The sequence below is a fragment of the Pocillopora verrucosa genome, chromosome 6, assembly GCF_036669915.1.
Source record: "Pocillopora verrucosa isolate sample1 chromosome 6, ASM3666991v2, whole genome shotgun sequence".
In the NCBI taxonomy this organism is placed as follows: Eukaryota; Metazoa; Cnidaria; class Anthozoa; order Scleractinia; family Pocilloporidae; genus Pocillopora; species Pocillopora verrucosa.
In genome coordinates, this window is record NC_089317.1 from 20,051,946 (window position 1) to 20,073,579 (window position 21,634).

Sequence of the window (21,634 nt, forward strand, 5' to 3'; positions counted from 1 at the left end):
GCTTTAGAACAATTTTCAATCGAGTGTCCAAAGTAATCCTGGATGGCGTAGGCTTTATTAAGCTATTCTCTGTGACTGGTCCAGATATTCGCGCCATCGTTTTAACCAATCAGATCTGTGGCGTTTTCTCCTGCTTCAAGTAGTTTACTTGCTTGCACTTTGCGTTCTCGTTGGCTAATCATAGTGAAAACATTTGTTCTGATTGGTCCAGATATTTCGCGCCATCGTTTTAACCTATCAGATGCAATAATAAAAACTGTGGTGTTTCCTCGTGCTCTAAGCAGTTTGCTTGCTTGCACTTTGCGTTCTCAGTGGCTAATGATAATGAAAAGCTTTGTTCTGATTGGTTCAGATATTTCGCGCCATCTTTTTAACCACTCAGATGCAAAAATAAAAACTGGCGTTTTGCTTGCTAGCACTTTGAGTTCTCATTGGCCAATGATAATGAAAACCTTTGCTCTGTTTGGTCCAGATATTTTTCGCCATTGTCTAAACCAATCAGATGCAAAAAAAACGGTGGCGTTTTGCGTGCTTGCACTTTGAGTTCTCATTGGCAAATGATAATGTGAATCTTTGTTCTGATTGGTCACTGAGATTTCTTTAGTTTTGGTTTTTCGAAACCCGATGAAAACTGGTCCATTAGGCTCAAGTGTTTTTGCGGAACAAGTGACTTGTTACAGTTACCTATTAAAAGCGATTCCAATTAGACGAAAAAACTGCAGTGTGCTAAACGAATGGTCAACTCGAATTCTTTTTCTGTTGCAGGAGGTCCAGCACAAGGTGTTGAGGTATTTTAGACTGAAGCCCAAAGTCAACAGTCTAAGAGAAGTATACGGGGTAAGTTCTCTTACTTGGTATGATTAACCCTTTAACTCACATAACTGTGACCAAGACAGAATTTCTCCTTACAATATTAATACATAATTAACTAGACAAGTGAGGAGAACGAATAAAAATTATTAATAACAGGATTATTAATTGATCCAATACCAAATTATCCGAGCTAACATCTTGAGAATTGTATGGAAGAATATAGGGAGAGTTATTATTGAGGTCTTGGAAGTGAAAAGGATAAAGTCACAAGACACGTAAAAGCAGGAGAACGTATAAGAAAGATGCTCTTGCATTTGCTCTACAATATTAAGTAGCATGTCTTCCGCGAGCTGCAAAACCGTGATCGTGTAAAATTTGCTGGGTTAGTTCTGTTTGGGTGTGAAATTTTTTTTTAGTTTTAATTGCTCAACCCTTTTCGAAAAAAAGGCGACACTAACTTCACCAAAATGATTCACTTTTCAGACTCTCCTCCAGCAAGAGTCTTATCTGAAGGATCAATTGAGTGTTTACAAAGGTTTGTTTTCTTTCAAATATGAAATCTGAAATTTTCTATTTAAAATTAAAGGCACGTCTCTCTCTCTTTCTCTTTTTGTTTTTGGGTTGTAGAATATTTGGCTGCAGTAAGAGCCAAGGCGGTCACGGGTTCATCAAAGGTAACTGCGGTCATTTTATATCCTCCGTCTCTCCTTCGTAAACAAATCAAAGTTTCATAAATTGTTAGAAACTTGTAGCTCGAAAAACGACAAAAATCTATTGTATTGCTTCCAAGCGCATCGTACGGTCACTTGTTATGACTTCCTCAGCAAAGTTTGTTTATAATACCTCCTCAAAACCAACATTAACCCTACCTTGTTATCAGTCGACTGTTGTTGGGTAAGGGAAGGGCAAGTGCGCTGTTGCTTAGCTGCTGACATTGATCCAAATTTTTAGCCACGTGGCGCGGCATCATAAACCAGTAGCATGTGAAAGCACTTATGGACTGTTATTGCAAGTCGCGCACCATTGCGGCTTTCATAGAAATGCTACTGTGGAGTTACTCTGACAGTAGATAGTTAAGTTATTTTGCGAGCTTAGTACGATAGGCATAACTTCTTTGTCCTGCAATGGTTTTAGCAAGAAGACGACGACATCTTGGTAGATAAATTGAAGCTGCATTTTTGCTGTGTGTCTTATGTATTCTAGAGAGAGGTGAATTATGGGTATGCCTCGGAAAGTGGTAACGCTCCTATTAGCTTCAGTTACAGTCAGCTAGAAAAGGAAGGAGTGGCTGTAGAAGGTCAAAAATTTCCCGATAAGAGGTACGGTTCATTGACGTTGATATAATTTAATGATGCACGGCCGTCATACGTTAGGCATGCGCAAATGGATCAATTTTGGCCGGCTGCGCACCAATTTCTCGCGGAAGGTATGACAAGAAATACAAAGGAACAACCGGTATCGCGCAAGATTCTTGCTAAAATGAAACCTTCCCGGAAACCTGTGAAAGGGAAAGAAATAGTAGACTTTTTGAGCACCTAACTAATTGGATTGTAGGTATTCTTTATATCTCAGATAAACAGAATACCTACTATCAAATAAGTTCTTATTTGAGCTCTGCCAAAAGAAAACTACACGATTTTAAAAAACGGTGATCTTCAAGGTTTGTGTTGACTTTAAGTCCTGTGCGACAATTTGGCTGAAAGCTGACAAAGTCAGGCTTCGTAAACATTCGAAAACATGTGCGACGTTTGACTCGCTGTGTTTTGTAAAGCAGGTGGCTAAGAGATCAGTTTTGAAAATTTTAAATTGGGTGTTTGTCGTGATAGGACACTAAATGTTTAGGCTAAGCCAACGCAGAATTGCATTTATTCACGAGAAGTACATGTACCTTCCTGATCCTGGGAGTGAAAGGGTGTAATCATCGAATGGGTATTATTTATGTATTCATTATCTTGTTTGCTTTTTGCCTCTATTTATTGATTTAATAATCATTACAAATTCTTTTCCTTTGAACAGAAAATCGGAATTAGTAGTTCGTATCACTTCGTCGCAGCCTGGTGTTTACCAAGTGTGCCTTCACAATACAGGTGATGCAAAATATCACTCTAGTGATTGCTCTTTTTCTAGGCCTCTCCATAGCGTATTTCGTATTTCAAAGTTGTCACGATGGCCTGTCGAAGTCACGGACAATGTCACAGAGAGTCAGTGAGAACTCTAAGTAATCCAACTAACTGGCTAAAGCGCGGGAAAACGCGGGTGAATGACCAAGTTGCGATTGGTCTTAGTTCTGCATCTGATTGGTCGAGAAGTTGACATGGCGCGAGTTTTTTTTAACCAATCAAAGAGTGAAGTAAACCAAAACTAATTGAATACCGGATCTTCTTACGGTACTCAGTGATTTGAATAGCACTTTACCTGTACCAGTCAGCTGTACTTTGACTGTAGTATTTCACGTCATTTTTGACTGTTTTGTTTTCTTTTTGTAGGTGACTCGAGTGCGAGTTGCGAGGTTCACTTAAATTTAGAAGAGTTGTTAGAACTACAACACCGACGCGAACAGGTAGGTCCTTTATAAGTAGCTTAACATTAAAATCTTAAGACGATTGAAACTCTTCGGCTACATCAGCAGTATCAGCCCTTCTAGTCTCCGCTCCTTTTCAAGGATTTTTCACTCCTTTTTAACGTCCTTCGACATCCCACGCTTGCATGACGGTAGGTTTCCCACGCTTTGCGTTCTTTTTCCCGCGCTTTGCGTTCTTTTTCCCGCTCTTTTTTCCGCTTCCATCTGCCGGGTGACATTTTCCGTTCGGCTTACTGAAATATGACAATTAGCTTCAGAGGAGGAATGTTTTGATCTCTGTTAAATAGGAATATTCACACTAATTTGCTGATCAAGAAAATCCGATTAAAAGAAAGGGAAATAAAACCTTTCTAGTGATATAATGCGTTAGGTAAACAGTTTCAGCAAGATGACTGAAAAGTCATACAGGCTTCCTCTTCTTTTGAAGAGAAAGTGACGGTAATTTCGGGTCTCTTGCGGGTGTTTGCCGGATTTTTCAATCGTTTGGGCTACAAGTACCTCTAGTAATGAATGGCTCCACTTTAAAATGCCTCTTCACCGTTTTACTTTCACAATAAGCCAAATGATAGTCAAGAAATTCGCCATCATGTGAATTCGTAATGGCGTCCTTATCTAACCAGGTTTGAGGACATAATACGCTTCTGAATTCTCCTTTAACAAGTTTATAGTCACTTGGAGAAAAGCGTAAATCTAAAATTGTATTAAGGAAAATGCGACCAGCCAGCTATAAATTATTTTTGCAAAGCTCAGGCGTCAAAATTTATGTACTTTCACTGTATTTCCTTGTTTTATTTTTGTTTGATTTTTTCGGAGTTGCTTCCGTTTGCAAGCTGTCCGTCGTTGTGCATTGTTTATTAATAGATGGTTACGTGAAAGAATAGAAGCCACACAAAAGAGTGTTTCAAAGTCTTTTTGAAGCCGCTTGTAAATAAACCCAGACACCAAGAGGTCAGTCCCATTGTGTGGTTCAGACAATACCCGTTTTCTTTGGGACCTTAAAAGGTTTCGAGGCGTTCCTTTGAATACTCTCGTCAGGGGATGTCCGTAAACAGAAACCGCTGCTTTATTCAAATGGAAATATGGCTGATATAGACTGAGTTAAAATTGCGTGACTGGGTGCGTACACAAAGCAACACAATTTCCGCCTCGTACGTGTGGCGAAGGACTCTAAGCCCACTTTATTGCAGTCGCGTGCTTCAGGATATCCGCTCTTGTGATAATTCAGGAAGCAAGAAGATTAACTACCTTCAATTTGATATTTTTGCTAATGTGTGTCTCTCAAACCATCAGTGGATTAGTCTGCGTCATTTAGCAGACGAGGAAATATTTAACTTACGCCCGTTTGGCAAGTAACAAAAACAACGGGTCACCATAAATATCGACTGGAATTTTTGCCACTTAACTAGCTTCGCTTTTTTCTAAGTTGTTCTAGGTTAACAGAAGAAAAACAACCAATCCAATTTCTGTTGCTCGTACTGAAAATTACTTTGGAGTTTTGCACACGCAAAATTTTTGTGCTGTCATAAATTGGCGCTTCCCACCCACGTTGCAATGATTTTAAACGCGTTAGTATTGACTTCTTAATGGATCTCAAACTGTGCGAAAGATACAATTTAAGGGATTTTTACCGTGCTTTTATTCTCGCTACTTTGATCTGCTGATGACACCCTTTGTGTCTTGGGCCGTGTTTTTAATATTGCACTATACGCCCTTGGGGAAGACAGGATATTTTTTAACCTAGATGGACAGAGGGCAACAACTGACGCAAATGCCAGGGAGATTTTAGCCACGTCATGCTAACAAGCTTTGCTCTGAGTCGCTTTGTAGGCGAAAATAATTACCTTCGGATCCAACTAGAAATCTCTGGCATCTATTGTATCTAAAGATGCACGAAAGCATCAAAGGATGAAGAATTTTGATAGACTTGGAAGATTGATGATGAACTTGAAAAATAGGCGTAGTCTCACAGTCGTTTCTTAGGAAGTGTTTTTTTGGCTCCCTGAAGAGCAAAACTAGGCAAGTAATTTATAAAACTTACATGAGTCAGAGCCTTTCGTAACAGCACAGTACCAGCCTGTGTTTATTCTCTGGTGTGGCAACAACTGGAAAGTCAAATTGTTGACGTCAGTGTTTGTAAAAGTAGACACGAGTTATTTTTGAGATTTTTCACCATGTAGAGTGCACTTGGAATGTTTAAAGATGTCTATCAGTGTCATTTTCGCGAAGAGAAGAAGTTACATGCAAGGTTTGTAGGTTAGGGCTCGTTTGTTTTAAAACTGAATTCATGAAATGTTTTTGGTAAATACCCAAGGTACATCTGCTCATGTGCGTTACTTATGATAGCCTGATCTGTGCCTAGTGTAGAGTACAATTACCTTCAGCACATCTCACAGAAGACGTGAAGGAAGTTGGTGCGGCAACTTGTCTCTTTTTTTAATTTTTTCTGTAGGTGGTCGTCTTTTGCGTCAAATTTGCTAGACTGGTGGCTAAGAATAGAATGCAGCCTAAATAAATCAAAGAAATTGCTGTTTCGTGTTTACACAGTATCGCTAATCATGCAGACGTATTGATACAAAACAATGAAGGAAAAATTGTCATTATGAGTGGCAAAGCTGAGAAATGGTAAACTTATACAAAAAATGTTTTAGATTACGAAGATTTAATCGGTTTTGCATAGAAACTTGTTAATAGCACCAAGTACACCATTTTTGAAGGTTGCTTTGTACGTGGATCGTATCAATATCAGTGGTACTAGCCGTTTACGAATTTTTATTCCTCGCGAGGTATCACAACCTTTCAACTCGCATGGTGTGAGTAGTAATTCTCCCCTCCGGCTTTTGTACATTTCCCTGTAAACAAGTTATGGGAATTTGGTGCAAAATCAAAACAACTCTCTTAAGCTGATTCTTTTTGGTATTTTCATGGCCTGTTTGCTGAACAGTCAAAGGATACTCTAAGGAGAAATTGCTTGTGAATCTCTTTTGAGAATTGAAGGGTGAAAAATTCGTGACCGTGGGGTATAATGTTATGGTTCCTCTTCAAGTATGAGGGGCTCATTTGCAGAATCATGAAAAGTAAATGAAGAAAGACAGACAAAAGTGTACTGATATTTCATCTCTATATTTGTTTGTTTATTGTTTTATACGGCGGAATTTCATATCTCTGTTAATGACAAATTACACGAAGAATCTCGGATATTTTTCTGAACTCAGTTTTGACTAAATTTTTTTTTTTGCTACATATGAATGTTCCAAAGAAGGTTGATTTCCTCGACTACTCGTCGACTCATTTTCTTAAATTGTTTTGATAGCCAGTTGTTGTTTCATTTTACTATTATGGTGAGTACTCCCCTAGTATCTCTGCTGAATCAAATAACGGGTTCTCTTTGTCAGCAGTAATGGAAATTTCTAGAGAACGGTGTCGAGATGATATATACTGATAACAGAAGGTGAATGGTCATGGATGGAAAAGATTACCACGGATTGAAGGTTCGGGCGATGTACCTAAAAAATAAAAAATAAAAAAAAGGAAAAAGAGAAAAAGAACTTAGATTGAAATTTTTATTATGCAATACGTAAACTGAAATTCCTCTTTTCAATGTTATGTTCAATGCTTGATTTATCAGAAATTAGTGGCGATTTTTTGAAGAATGACTGATATAATCCATTGTAGAGTCGTAACATTATACTCTGGACAGTTTATCTTAATGACATTGGGTTATTGAGGTCGCCTGCTCTAAGTGTTGTAGTGGGCTTTCGAGAGGTTTTTGACCCAAACAACCTCGGCTCCGATTTTCAAAGTTATGAAGATATTGAAACCGAAGATTCATTTTAGATTTTATGATGGTGGTTTTTGCCTCAGTGGCTTAAAGAACAACCCGATATTTTACAATGCACAAAATTGATTTTATGTGCATGTCAATTGCGTGGTATGTTGTGGGTTCCATTAAGAAGATTGTGAAATGAGAAATCTTGTGGAAACAATTCAATATCGTGAAATGCATGCTTTGGTTGTCAGTTTTTTGTTTGAAAAATTTCCTCTTTTTAGCTGTTTTTGAAAATTTTCAAAGTTTTACAAAAGTGATCGAAATTTTTTTTTAATGTTTTCAATTTTTTTTCTTAAAAAAAAAAATGGTTGTTTGTAATTACTTTCACTCAAGGTTTTTATGTAATCTATTTTTGTTATCTCTCTGCCACTTCAGAAATGCCTCACTTTAAAAGCACTTAAGTAGAGATCTTGTGCAAACGTGAACAAATACAGATGTAACTTACTGTGATGGCTTTTTACCTTGGGTGAATCGTTAATGTCTTAAAAGCTTTTTGCAAAATTTTGGTCTCTTTCATGTTTCCGTCCTTGGATTGTTGGGCAGAATCAAAATTACTTCTTCGCGGAAACTTCTTGTCAATTTGAAAGATACCGGCTTTAAAAAGCATAATTCGAATTGCATTTTGTTTTATAGGAAAATTTTTATTTGGAGTCGTTGCCAATTGTCGACACTTCGTAAGTGGCAAAGCTTGAAAAATCACGCTGGCCGGAATTTTTTACACTTCTTCGAAGTATTTTTGCCAGTTCATTAGCAAATACGCAATAACAATTTCAGGTAGCTTTTTTTTGTGCCATTTATCAGAACCTTTGTGCAGTTGTCTCTCAAACGGGCCGAACATTATTCGTAACAAAGGGAACCTTATATTGGCAACGTTCAATTAGCTGGCACCTCTTTGTTTCCCTGAGGCATGTTTGTAGTAGTCTTTCTGTTCTTTCTATTCAACTCGTTGTAAAGCAGGTTAAAGTATTATTGTCTGCCAGTAAACACTCCACACAATGCTGCACATCAAAGCACGTCATTTGCTATCAAACAACATAATAAGTATTTTGTGTTGCTCGACAAAATAGCTTTTTCGATTATTTGAAATGCGGTTGCTTTTGTTGGTAGGCAGGATAAATTGTCTTCTCCGCTGTTCGGGCGTTTTAGTCGCGCTTCGCTCGGGCGTAATGCTTTTTCTGGTCATCTCCAGTCGTGGATATTCTTTGTGGGGTTAAAGCTGGAGGTATCTCCGTTAGGGTAAGGCGAGTTTATGTTAATGTTTACGGCCGATAGTGTAGCGACTGTGGTTTGAATTTGAAAACGAAGCTCTCATGCTTTCAAGTTTGTTGAAGAATGCTCTTTCTAAGAGGCGTACCCTTGAGATGTGAGCTTAGCTGAGCAATATCGCGGAAAATGCAATGACAATATTGGTTTTTTAGTTTCTTCATACAGAAATGGTTGAATTTTTGTCGTTTCTAGTGAACACATTGCGCTATTGGAACTTCAGAATGAATTTGGCGTGGCGTTAGCCACTTCGAATCTAGTGCGCGTTTGCCGATGAAAATAGTTTTCGAAAGGCAACCCATATAAGATTTTCTTGTCAGATTTTCACACGCGTTCTTGCGTAAGCCTTAGTGACGGTAAAAATTTTTAAGGATGCATGCAAAACTTAAAATAGCAAACAATTAAACCACAAAAATAGAGTGAGATCTCTCCCATACCCCCCACAGAATGTCGCGTGTTTCAAATGAATAGATGGTTCAATCCTTCATTAGCTCCCTTTAGAAAAGCTGGGCACCCTGCCTTCGTATAGTAGTGTTCCTTGGAATGAGCGCGCACGCAAATTTTAGTCGTAGAATTACCTGCTGGGGGCGTTTAGTGGGCCGCTTGTCGAACTTGGGGCCTCTTTCAAACAGGGGTTCCAGTGAAACGTGTGTTTAGGGCCCTAGGATTATGACGTGTTTTCCGAAAAGGGCCGGCAAAGTGCAAAGTGTTAGCCTTTATTTGCCTGAACAAGAAGATCTTTCTTGAAGTCTTACATGGTCTTGGTTTTATTTTATTCCGAGAGAAAGCGGTTGAAATCAAATGAGTCGAAAATTGAAAAGGCTGACGGAATTTCATGTTTCTAATTTGAAGCTCGAATTTCATTTACTTTGAATCAGCTTCGCCCGTTTGTTTGCACAGATGCCGAGAGGGTTACAGATTAGATTTCGTTAAAAAGGAGCAGAATGCAATTTTTTTGGGGGGGATTTTCTCTTCATTTTTTACATCAGCCATTTTCGACAATTTCAAGTATTATTTTACCTTCCCTCTGTGGCAATGACCATCGTTTTAATTTGAAAGTACAATTTTTAGTACCTTCAAGGAATAAGAGTTTTTGTTTTATAAATGAGCTTTCTCTAGCTTGCATTAACTGACGTTGAAATTTCACCTTGAACTTTACCTAAGCACGAGAAACAGATCAAAGCGTTGAAAATGTTCAATATTAATCCGCTTAAGCGGTAATTTTCTCCCGTCTTACTTCAGGTTATTGATTAGGGCTAAATGAAGGCGAAATTAAACCCCTACATGTCGCTCCGAAGCGAGTGAAGTGTGGAGAAAGAAGAAAATAATGAAATTCAATGTTTTCGAGAGCTCTGATATTTTCGAACGGATGAGCGTCGGAGATCTTGCCGTCCTCTTGTTTCGTTCGCACTTTCAATTTAGATAGTTATGCCAGAAATTGCTTGTCTTTTTTATAGTTAGCCAGAAATTCAAGCTTTCATTTCTACAGTTATTGTTATCATTTTTCCAAGTTTGCTAGAGATGTATAATTCTTCGCTCTCGTAAATTTCGAATATTTGGATTTGTTCACGCTGTTAATAATTCATAGCCAGGATTAATTTGATTTCTTCAAATTTGAGAGTCAAATAAGTTTGGACACTTGATTCCTTCTCTCGGTTCTTCCTTTCCTGAATATTCAGTTTAATCAATAACCGTCGACCAAAGTAATTAACCCGCTAATAAAGTGAACAGTCATCTCTCAAGTTGAACAGAGAGCGCAACAAACTTAAATATATCGCAAAACTACACCGCCCTAATCCAATGCTGTCTGTTGAGCCGGTTTAATAATTTCGGAGAGTGGTGTACAAATGTGAAATATTGGCTTAAAATTGCAATTAACACCGCTAATATCTTTTCAGTGAAAAGTCGGTTCAGAAGTATACTAAGTTAGTTTGGTTTTCTGCGAAATTAATTGGTAGCGGTGTTATTTCTGTTGTAAATTTCCGATGGCAGTTTGCATGTCGTGAAAAGGTTCTTCCGACAGCCTGTGAATCATGACACTTACGCCGCCTGCCTCCCCCAAATCATTTTTGTTTTTCTTTTTTCCTCATTAAAATTACATGTGAAGTCCACCTCCCAGAAAAAAAAAGTTATTTCCACGCTTTTTAATAACTTTTTATGTCTCGACTCTGCAATGGAGACGAACAAATGATGTTATTTTTTTCGCAAAAATGTTATTTTACTCCATCGTGTTCTCAGCGAATTGAGATTTTTCCTTTTTGTGTCTTTCAAATGTCAAACGCACTCTGATATGGTGAAAGCTTCTTGTGTTGTTATTTAAACCTCTTTGAGTATTGAGAGTACTCTTCTACAGGTTTTAAATTTAATGCTCGCCCAAAACCGAGTATGCTGTTTACAAACTATGTTAACCCTTTAGAGCAGCGCATAAGTGGTGTAATAAAACACGTAGCAAGACCTCTAAGATGCAAATTTCATGCAGCGCACGTGTGGCTCAAATTGAAAACGGGTTTTCTATTGTGCCGTTGTCGCCCAGGTGCCGTGAACGGTGACGAGAGGTTTTTTTGTGTCCTTTCTCATGCGCTTTTATCTCTGAATAGCTTGTTTATCGCGCCTTTCTTTGAAATAAATCAAGCGAGTTCGATTTTCCATTCGCGTTAACTGGTATCTTGTTTTTATTTTTCGGAAATGGTAGAGCGAGGGTTTTAAAACGGTACGATGGAAAGAGGTCCCGGCGGCTTACGCGTTTTTTCGCTGCGGTTAACGTTCGCCCATCCAGGTCTTGCTTCGAACAACTGGCCGACCACAGAGCACACGTGTTTAAGATAGAGCGAAACGTGTCAAACACTTCTAGTAAGTTCTCTACACGCACGAATTTGATTTTTATCTTAGTTGTGTTTTCCACATTCTTCTTTGTTTCCCGTAGATATGAGTGTCACTTTCGCTCTGAGAAAAAAATGTTTATCTCGTTATATTTTTAGACAAGTTTCTTTGAATTGTTGTTTCTAAACGTAGCTTGCGCGGTATGTTTATTCCACTATGTGTGTATGTGTGTGGTTTGGCCCTGAAATGTTATCCTTGCTACATAAGTAATTGCATGGGCAGGACTGTCTTGCAGAAATTGATATTTTCTAGAGGGATCAGATGTTTGGCTCTAACGAGTTGTTGCGGATTGTGTGGTTAAGTAAAATTAGTTAACATTTGGGTGAAACTCGACCCTAATACATTTAGCACATCATTACCACATGGTTGGGGACCTGCCGACAGGCTCACCATACACAGACAATTAATCTTTCATAAAATGAGTCTTTCGAGGTTAGGCGCACAATGAAAACAGAGCTCGAGATTTCAAGCTAATTTATTGCTCTCAGTTCGTGTGACTGTACGCGTTTTTGCTTGAGGATTATTTTTCAACATTTTCAATTGGGTCGATAAAGAAAAAGAATCCCGACGAAGGTTACTAGTAACGAAAATTACTCATGGAAAACTCAATTTCGTGAACAGTTTATTATCACAAAATTGTCGATTATCTTGTCCTTGGATTATTTGCTAAGCTGACTACGGGATTGTTGTTATCTAAAACTTACAGTTCCTCTAAATTCTTCTCATGAATACAGAAGACGCAAAATCCATGATGTTTTTAATTAGCTATATTTTGTGTGTTGGAAATGCGACAAAACAGTTTTCGGCTGTGGTAAAGAAATTTACGGTATCAGTTTCTGTATTAAGTTTAAAAGTCGTCAGCGCTAGCCGCAAATTATCTTGGCCGTTATTAGCGGATAACACCTTAAATACTCACCCCGACACAAGGCGAAAGGGCACGATTTAAATTCCAAGGTACAACATTTTGTTCCGCCGAACGTCAATCGTGCTTTTCAAAATACAAGTTTTTTTCCGTCGAATATTTATTTGATTCCTTTTAGCTTCAAGAGGGTTCTGATTTCTCCGTTGAACTTAGTAAACAAAGAAACGTACTGAATCGAATATCGTATAGGAATATTAATGATGTAAAAGCGACCCGATACGGTTTTTTTGAGTCTGTTTTTTCGCTTTGCATTCAAGTATTATTTTCTGCACGCACCACCAAAGACGAAGATCATTCGTAGTTTTTTTTCTTTTTCTGCCCCATGGGTACCCTATGAAACACTCGAGTTGTTTGAAAATAAAAAACGCAATTAGTGTGTGGAGTTTTAGTTTAAAATCTTGTACTTATCAATGAGAATTGGCAGCTTGTTAGTCGATTTAGAGCATGATCTAGACCCTCTCTCTCCCTAAATAACTCAGGAACCAGTTTATTTTTGACATCTGTAGGAAAAAGGCTTTTCTGTGCCGCAAAATACACTTTGAAACCAAATAGAATGTTACGGCTTTTAATTACACCGAGAAAGGTGCACGTATGCAAAGCTTTTAACGCGCTAGTGTGAACGTTTGATCAGATGCTGTAGTGAGGTATTTTTCTGTACTCTCTATCTTGTGATTCAGTAGGATTTTTTTTTTAACTACTAGCTTTCGATCTATTACCCTAATGTAAGTAAAGAATATCTGAGATCAAGACCTTATCATATAACTGTACTATTGTCGCACCGTTAGAATCAACCAACGTGAATGGATACGAACAATTTCCTCTCCCGATGCAGTTTGAAAATTAGCATACATTTGTCTTAAGAGCACCAGTTCAGAGCTGTTTTGTTTTTCACCTTTAAGACTAAAACCACCTGAACGTACTTTTTTTTTTTTTTACCAAAACCTTAGACGGGTTTTGTTCCTTGGCTTTTCACAAATCAAGCCTGCGGGGATTATTTTACTGCCTAATTACGGATTGAGCGCCGCCATCCCATTCAGGGATACGAGTCGAAACGAATATAATTTCACTTTACGTCTTTTTGCCTGTGGTATTGTATTCTCTGGGGAAATTTTCTTTGCACTGTTTGGCTTTGAGGTCGAGTTGAATAACTTGCCCTTTGAAAAGTGCAATTGAATTTTGCTTTTGTACAGATTTAGTTGTCGATTCCGTACCAGAGATGGTTGGGTTTGTTTTGTTACGGTCGAATGTAATCTTTGATTTCAAGAAGATCAGAGTAACTATACAAGACAATTCGCGCTCACAACCCAGTTCTGTTAATTTAGAACTGTTCACGTAGCAGATATGAAAAATGGATGCTACGTGGTGTGATAATGATCCATTTGGACCCATTTTGCCGGAGGTTATTTCATTTATCGTACGGTAAACGTGATGTTGTCAAAGTTTTGTTAGTTTATCTCAATCTCTCTTTCCTTAATTTACTCACGCACTGTGACCTAGTACTTGAATTTATCTGAAGATGTACACTAGTGCTTTAGGTAGAAATTTGATTTGTGTGATATCGCAAAAGTAGAAAGAGTTTAATCTTTCTCAATTAGAGTTCACAAACCAGTGGACTAGTCGATAACTATCACTCGTTAATCTCAAGCGTCAAAAATCTTATTTTTATAATAGATTTTTTTGCAAACTAGACATCCTTCAATTGAGAGGATGTTAATCTTTCTCGATTCATAGTTAACTTATGCTTTTGAAGTAATTTTGTGAATATTTGAAAGAAGACCAGTTGTGTCTCTTTGGAACTATCTGCGACGTGCTTAAGGGCGGGCGTTCTCGCTTTGTGTAGTTTGTCAGAATATTTATCAAAATGAATATAATCCATCGTAAGCCTCGTAAGGAGAGTTCAGTGTATAACAGTTGCTGTATTTTTGCTTTATTCTATTAGTGTACAAAAACTTATTGTGTGTGTGTTTTTTTGTGTGTGAAACGAACGTCCGTTTGGCTAGCATCGCTTTCCCTAAAACGAGGGTAATAAATTTCTTCCTCGGGAAATCTTCCTTATATTTTATTTTCCTTCTTTATTGTTCGTATCTACTTTTCTTATTCCAGATAATCTGCTTTGCGTTTAGAATTTGAGCTTATGTTGAACGATTCGAAAAATATCGTTTGTCTCGTATTCACTGCTGTTGTGTTAACGCACAAACGCACCAGACGTTGTTAGGTACGGTTTTGGCACTCGCCTTTGAAGAGTGAAACGTTTTGAAATTTTCCTGGTGTGAAAATGCAGCTAAGCTCGCGTCAACTTCCTTGCATTTAATTCTTCAATTACTCGAGTCTTGTATGTTTAGACAGAGGCTTTTGTACAGTGCAGTTGTAATAATTGGTTTACAATGAGTCACCGTCTTTTAACTTTCAAGAAGTCTTTACATAACATTAATTGCAGTTACTAATTCTCGTACCACGTTTTGCTGTGTTTTTCGTACTGTTCCGTTCTCGAGTAATCCAAATTTTGTATATTTTCTAGCGCTGCAAACATCTGAGCACTTTTGTTGTCAGTGTCGCCAAGACGCACTAAGTCCAAGTCCAAATGATTCAATGCTGCTGGTTTTATCGCCAAAAAAAAAGAATTCGATTCTATGGCGCTCGCTTCTTCCAAACGAAAACTTGTGTTTGAAATTACGAAAGATCATTTTTGTTTGAGATTTTGATACCTGCTCCTTTTCAAGATCAAACATTTCCAGGTTCGAGTTTCATGCATATGTAAAATTCCCCTTGTTAGTGATTGTTGATTTTACATTTTGATTAATAACTGATTTTTTTTCCTAATCTCTGATCGATGTGTATCTTTGTGGCTTTGAGCGTGGATTTCATAACTAATAACTGACGCCTCCCTTCTGGTGATAAAAAAGCTAATCCAAAAAGGAATTCCCTCTAAGTAGCGGTGGCAATTTGGTGATCAAAACTGTTATCAACGATTCTTATGATATATGTTTTTTGTCGAGTTTCCATACGTTCTAAAGCCAGTTTCTTAAGTTTCGAGAATCGTACGCGTGCAATCCTTAAAATAGCTTCTCGTTTGTCGTTCAAAAGATCTTTTTCCCCTCAAACTACGCGGTTATCTGTGATATAAGCGATTAGATAATTTAAAGTCAAGTCGCCAAAACGAAGGGTTTTGCGCTCTCCTTCGTCGCTTGCTTGCTCGCTTATGAACAGCTGTTTTAATGTTTAGACAAACTGAAATGTTGACTTTCACTATCTTACTTTTGTTTACTCAATCAACTCGGAAAAGGTCTTTAGGTAGTTCCTACCCGCGTACAAACTTTGCACTGATCGATGCCTTAAATTTTCAAATAAATTTTGCGCGCTAGGAAAAAAAAGTTCCCAGTCGATCTTAACGTTTCCTAATTCACAACCACCGTTATATGGTGCTAGTCTTTCCTTGATACACAGAACTGGATGATAACACAATTTTAAATTTTCCAATCTGAAACGAGAATTTGCCACGAAACATATATATATATATATATACATACACATATATCTATATTGATGTGAGATAGAATTTAACTTTTAATACTGATTAATTTTATAAGAAACGCACTCATATTTAGCTTTTCATAATTTCGCTTTCGCCCTGAGGCGAAATACGAAGCAAAACAAATCTCTGTCGAAGGAAAAAGTTCATGTGAATGCAAAATTAGGAGCACGAAATTGGAACTACCAAAATTAAAACTTCTCTCTGTGGTGTAATTAATTGCTGCGCCAAGTTTCACGTTGTACGACGGAGTTAACATTTCCAACCATGCCGACATGAAGCAAAAAAGTTCATGTTAAATTTTTCAACTCATTTGAAAAACATACCGTATGGAATCCATTTGCGTGGTCAAACTTCCTCCCTGTGGAAACGAGCTATCTTAGGCAAAATATTTTCCTTGACATGCAGTGATCTGCGATATGTTTATATCAAAATCGTTCACTTAGGGTTTATCCGGCCGCTGGCAAATTTGCTAATGTGTGGTTTTATGGCGATGTTTATCACTGTACATGATGTATTGCCGAGCCTAAAGGATACGCGTTTGAAAAGAATACAAAAGATGTAGTGGTTTCTTTTCGCGTATGAAAAGGGTAAATTTCGAATTGGCGCATAAAGGCGTTATCTTAGTCGGACAATGGATTTGCCCCGTCCCTTCAAATTACTTCTTTTCAAGGAAAGTTGCTTGTTGATTTATCGCACAAATGATTCCAATTCACTTTAGCCGCAAGGTCGATCGTGTGAATAATTTTGCACCGCAGAATTATAACTTTTGCCCGTGGAAGGGCAGCGACTTCGCGTCGAATTTCGTTACGTAGTCCTTGTTTCTTTCCAGATTGGAACGTGATTGTGTTGGTGCTTGCAAGGATTGTTTATTTTGTAGTTAGCGAGCTGTGTAAACGTTTAGCGATCGCGTCGAAAATTATCAGATAATGATATACCACAGAACGACAGAGCATTCTGTCGTCCGCTAATAAATTCTTTGATTCGTCTAACGTTTCCGTGGTTTTAAACGTGTGAAAGACCTAAGTTGCCTGGGGTTTTAACGACATGTTAATGGCTCGTCTCTCGTTAGCCTCGGACCCCAGCGTTGTTAGATCGCTACAATTTTGAGCACTCTTTGGAGCATGCAGAAAGACTCTTTTGTCTGGCCTCTCGATCGCCCAAATGCGAACTTGACCGAACCAGTGATAGTTCGAGTACAAGTTGATATTGCACATACTTTTATTTCTTGCATCAAGTAGCGAAAATCCCTTGGTGACAATAGAATTAAAGATTGTGGTCGGTTCTTGTGTTGTTCTGGTGAGCGTGAATGCATATGCTGGCGAAATTTAGATTGAAGGTCTCTGCGGATCAGGAATCTTTCAACGCTAATCAATTATTCATCTCAAGGGTTAGTCATGGAGGCGGGACGGTGTAGAATCTAATTTAAAACTGCTGATGACAGGGGGATAAATTGTTAGCGATCTTATCTAAATTTGCCTTTGTGTACAAGCCGTAGGGGACATTTCTTCACCCGGGGTGGTTCGCACTTTTTCAATTGACAATTTGATAATGAACTGCTAAAGTTGCCCTCGCGCTAGCAGCCATCGATTACACTTCCTCTCTGAATACGCTGTATTTCCGATCAGGTTTCGTAAACATTGCCGAAATGAAGAAAGAAACACGATCGCGCCTCGAATCCTTCCTAGTCTTTCGTGTTTTTGCGCGACCGTATCACCGTAGCATTGATGGGTCTGCATCTCACCGACCATGCCTTGGTCTCCTAAGGGATTACTTACTAATCAAAGCTTGGGTTGTTGCAATGTCCTCTGTGTGCCCGTGAAAGTTTCAAGAGTCGAAACTGTGTTTTTTAATTAGTTTACATAACATGGATGCTAATCACTATGTTAGCAGCACGTGTAGAAAGCTCCAGTGACCCGAATCTAATGTTATCCTACCTCTGTAGAGACCACACACAACGATGTCTGATTTGAACCTAACTCTCTTTCTGTTCTTCTTTTTCACTTATAGGTCTTTCGTCTCAGTGAGTTTGTTTCGCTCGACGTGAGGCGCTTTGTATCCCTTCTCCACAAGAATTTCACGTCAACGTGAGTGTTCTTTCGTGCGAGTAAACATTGTATACACGCCAGAGTCAGGTTCCTGATTAATTTTCAGAGAGATTAAAAAATGCCTGTTGTCACTCAGGCTCTGGGAGGAAAATTGGTTTACGGAAAGTGATAGACACTATGGCGAACAAATGTTGGTGATCACGACTATAATTTAAATACTTGTTTGAATCAAGCCGTAATCGGACTAGAAAAATTGTTTCCACTAATTTTCCTAGCTTGTATGATGTAATGAAGATATTTCAGCCGAGAAAAAATAATATATTTTGTCGTACAACTTGCCGCCTAGAAAATTTTATTTTTGTTTAAGACTTTTCGTATTTACATACGACATTAACACCTTGCCAGCATGGGAAATTTTTCTATTACATTCAATAAAAATATCTATTTGTTTTACACCAGTATGCTTGCTTTTTTCGTTTCGTTGAGGTTATATTTTACAAACGAAACGACTCACGGGGGTGGAAGGTTTTTTTCGCCCCCACTCGCATCTTTAAGTTTTGCCTGAAAACTACTCGCGCCGACCGCAAGAGGTAACAAGATTTGTTTGTGAGCAAGTCCACGGGAGGTTTATTCTAGTTCTGACTGCATAGCGTTCTGATCACAAACTCATCAAAGTCTCGGTTGTATAACAAATAATTTCTAAAACCTGCGACCAAAGGATTGAGTCAGTCAACAAAATGTTCTCTAACTTTCGAGGCAGTCCTCTGTTTTTTTTTTCTTCTGCCCGCGAGATCTATCATATCAAAACTTCGCGTAATTATTTTTGGCGCGTGAAACTAATTAATTGGTGCCTCTCTGCCGATCCACCAATAGCGTCACTGCCAGGGCTAATTAGGTCGTGCGTTGCCGGGGCAACCAGTGTCGCACAATGGAGAATGAACCGAAATCAGGTGAGGGGCGCACGTGCAGTTAGTGACAGTGCCGGTCAATCGGTCAAGTTTCACATCAGCACCTGCTAACTTCCAGCTAATTTCCATGTTTCGGACAGATGACAGTTCATTTCCTTGGGCTCGGGTGATTAGGGCTTAATTGGACCAGCTGATGAGCGTATCACACTCGCTGATTTGTCGACAGGCCGGTGAGATCTCGGAATCAAAACGTCGATCCCCGCCCCCTTTGACGAGCGCCTCAACAACTTGTCACATTGGCTGGCGGGCTGTCAAACGGGTTGACATGAGTAACGCAACTAAAGGTTCATTTATCAAGAGTGTCATTGGCTGCTCGCTGATTGGCCAATTGGCGTTGGCTCGCTTTCTGCCAATCAATAACACATGGGATCGAGGAGGCGAGAGTCAAAAATAACGTGTGCTCCTCATAAGCGTGTAACGAGGCTTTGAGAGCGTACCACGACAGAACGACAAACGAACTCTCGACAAACCGTCACAATTTTGTCGTGGAAAATTTGGCCGCCGCCAACTTGAAGGTAATTTTATTTAAATTTGTGTCGTTCGTTTGGCCATGTCGACGACCACAATTTTAACGCCGTCGGCGAACACGGGCTCTAACGCGAACGGAGAAAGTAATGGAAAGTGCAGTCCGGACCGCGTTAAGCGACCCATGAACGCATTTATGGTGTGGAGCAGAGAACGACGGCGTCGAATGGCGCAGGAAAATCCGAAGATGCACAATTCGGAGATTTCGAAGAGGCTGGGAGCCGAATGGAAACTTCTCTCGGACGCCGAGAAGCGACCGTATGTGGACGAAGCCAAGAGATTGCGAGCTGTTCACATGAAGGACCACCCTGATTACAAGTACAGACCGCGACGAAAGAGCAAAACTTTGCTCAAGAAGGACAACAAGTACACTTTGTCGATGTTAGGGGCTCAAGGTGGTCCGCCAGTTCAACGATCTGTGGCGCAAAACCCGGCCGAACATTTCGCACAAATGAACGGTTTTACTTACGGTCCCATTTCAGCGTACAGCCAAATGAATGTGAGTGATCCTTATAGTACAATGTACGCCGGTCATCCACTATCACCGCATACCCCTACACAACTACAAGCTACGAACGGCATGCACCATTCCGGTTACACTAGCATGGGAGGCAGCCAAATTTACCCTGTTGTTTCATCGCAGGGTCAAGCTTACACCATGAATGGTACTGCTCCGTCGATGAACTCGATTACTCCTTTGTATTCGCAGCCTAGCAATCCTGTGCTACTACCAAACATTAAACAAGAAATCCCGAGCCCTGGCTCGCAGTCCAGCCGGACACGGAGCTGCACCGATCAACTCGGAGATATGATTAACACGTATCTTCCTGGGGATACTTCAAATTTACAGAATGCGAATCATCACCACCAGGTTACTGGAAGCCACGTTCCTCCCAATCGCTATAGCCAGTGGCAGGAATCAAGCTCTGTGGCGAGCAGTCTGCCTGTCCATAGCGGAGTGACTCCAGTTAGCATTTCTAACGTTTCGGGCGTTAGTGGGACAATGCCATTAACTCACTTACCATGATGGAATTAGCGAAACGCCGGGATCATTTCTACCGCAAACGCACGGTAAATTCATTCTGTATTTTGCTACGTGATCGTGTTCTCAGTCGTTTATAGAGAGAAGTAAGAGAGAGAGACAGAAAAAAAAAGCAACACAGAGGTTAAGCAGATTTATTGCTTGACTCGGCTTCAAAGTCAAAAGTGCTGCCATGCTATTCGCTGGAGAGATTTAAGACGAGGGGATAAAATCCGAACGGGTCGTTCCCGGAGAACTGAATTTACATGTAGAGCGAGAATTTATTGAGATCGCGTTGTGGATTTATTTAAGGAACTTTATGCCACACTCTCAGATTGTTTTTGTTGGATGTGAATAATTCTGCTGGAAAGAGAAGTGAACCTAAGTAATTGAAACGAATCGTGTAGTTTTCAATACACGAAAGATTAGTATCAAGAGATGAAAAAAAAAAATCTCGCTTAAGTCGAGCTTTTTGTCAGTGTTCTCAAGTTGAACGACGAAATGTTCATGCAATCATTTGCTCGCTGAATCGTTCTTTTGAACCCTTGTTGTTTGTTGGCTTGCATGTTTAAATTACTTTGTAGGATTAAGCACGTTTGTATGAATTTCAAAACCCTATGTGTACCATGCTAATATTAGTCAGTATTGCTGAGTTCCGTAATGATATCTTGATGAAGAGAAGCAACAACTTGTATATAACTTCAGATCAAAGAGAGCAGATAATTATTTCTTTATTTTCCTTTTGAAGAAATAAAAAAGCACATTAAAATAATTCTTCGGCTGGTTAGCTGTAAAGCATCTTTAACTTTTTCCATGGCGAATGAAAAATTTCGGACAATATGCGGTCATTTTCGAACACGTCGCTTTCCAAAGTTAGTTATCGTCCGGGCTAAAGGGTCGCGCGCGCACGAAATTCAAACAACGTCCCGAAATTGCACAAATATTGTTTTATTTGCTGAAAAGCCCGCGAGCGCAGAACAAAAGGGTCCAGTTTTCGCCAAACGGCCTATTTGAATACAAGTATATGCATAGATGAGGGAAAAGCTGTGTTTTTAAAATTTGAACGCTTTTCCACTCAGGCGTTGAGAATACAGAAAAATCGGCGTGTAGAGTTGACTCGTCGTGCGTCAAATGAGGTGTTGACAGGTCTTTCCGGAAGCCGATTGGCTAAGATCTGAGTGCTGATGGCAGCTGTGTTATCAGCCCTTTCAATAATAATCATTAGGGCTTATTAACAGAACATTCCTGGAATGTGCGT

At 39.2% G+C, this 21,634-nt stretch overlaps 2 protein-coding genes across 2 annotated transcripts in view; both read left to right on the forward strand.

Annotated features, from left to right (window-relative positions):
- The window catches only part of LOC131793630 (uncharacterized), a 30,694-nt gene extending 12,383 nt beyond the window's left edge, over nucleotides 1-18,311 (forward strand). Inside the window, exons 20-26 of the mRNA XM_066168187.1 lie at nucleotides 766-837; nucleotides 1,297-1,348; nucleotides 1,441-1,487; nucleotides 2,017-2,132; nucleotides 2,830-2,900; nucleotides 3,300-3,373; nucleotides 17,825-18,311. Coding sequence (XP_066024284.1) covers nucleotides 766-837; nucleotides 1,297-1,348; nucleotides 1,441-1,487; nucleotides 2,017-2,132; nucleotides 2,830-2,900; nucleotides 3,300-3,373; nucleotides 17,825-17,905 — 513 coding nt within the window. The 3' untranslated portion in view covers nucleotides 17,906-18,311. The remainder of the gene's footprint in view (nucleotides 1-765; nucleotides 838-1,296; nucleotides 1,349-1,440; nucleotides 1,488-2,016; nucleotides 2,133-2,829; nucleotides 2,901-3,299; nucleotides 3,374-17,824) is intronic.
- Nucleotides 18,312-19,011: 700 nt separating this feature from the next.
- Nucleotides 19,012-21,148, forward strand: LOC131793478 (transcription factor Sox-3-like). The gene has a single exon (XM_059110893.2). The coding sequence runs from the start codon at nucleotides 19,381-19,383 to the stop codon at nucleotides 20,380-20,382; it is 1,002 nt and encodes a 333-aa protein (XP_058966876.1). The 5' UTR covers nucleotides 19,012-19,380; the 3' UTR covers nucleotides 20,383-21,148.
- The last annotated feature ends 486 nt before the right edge of the window (nucleotides 21,149-21,634 follow it).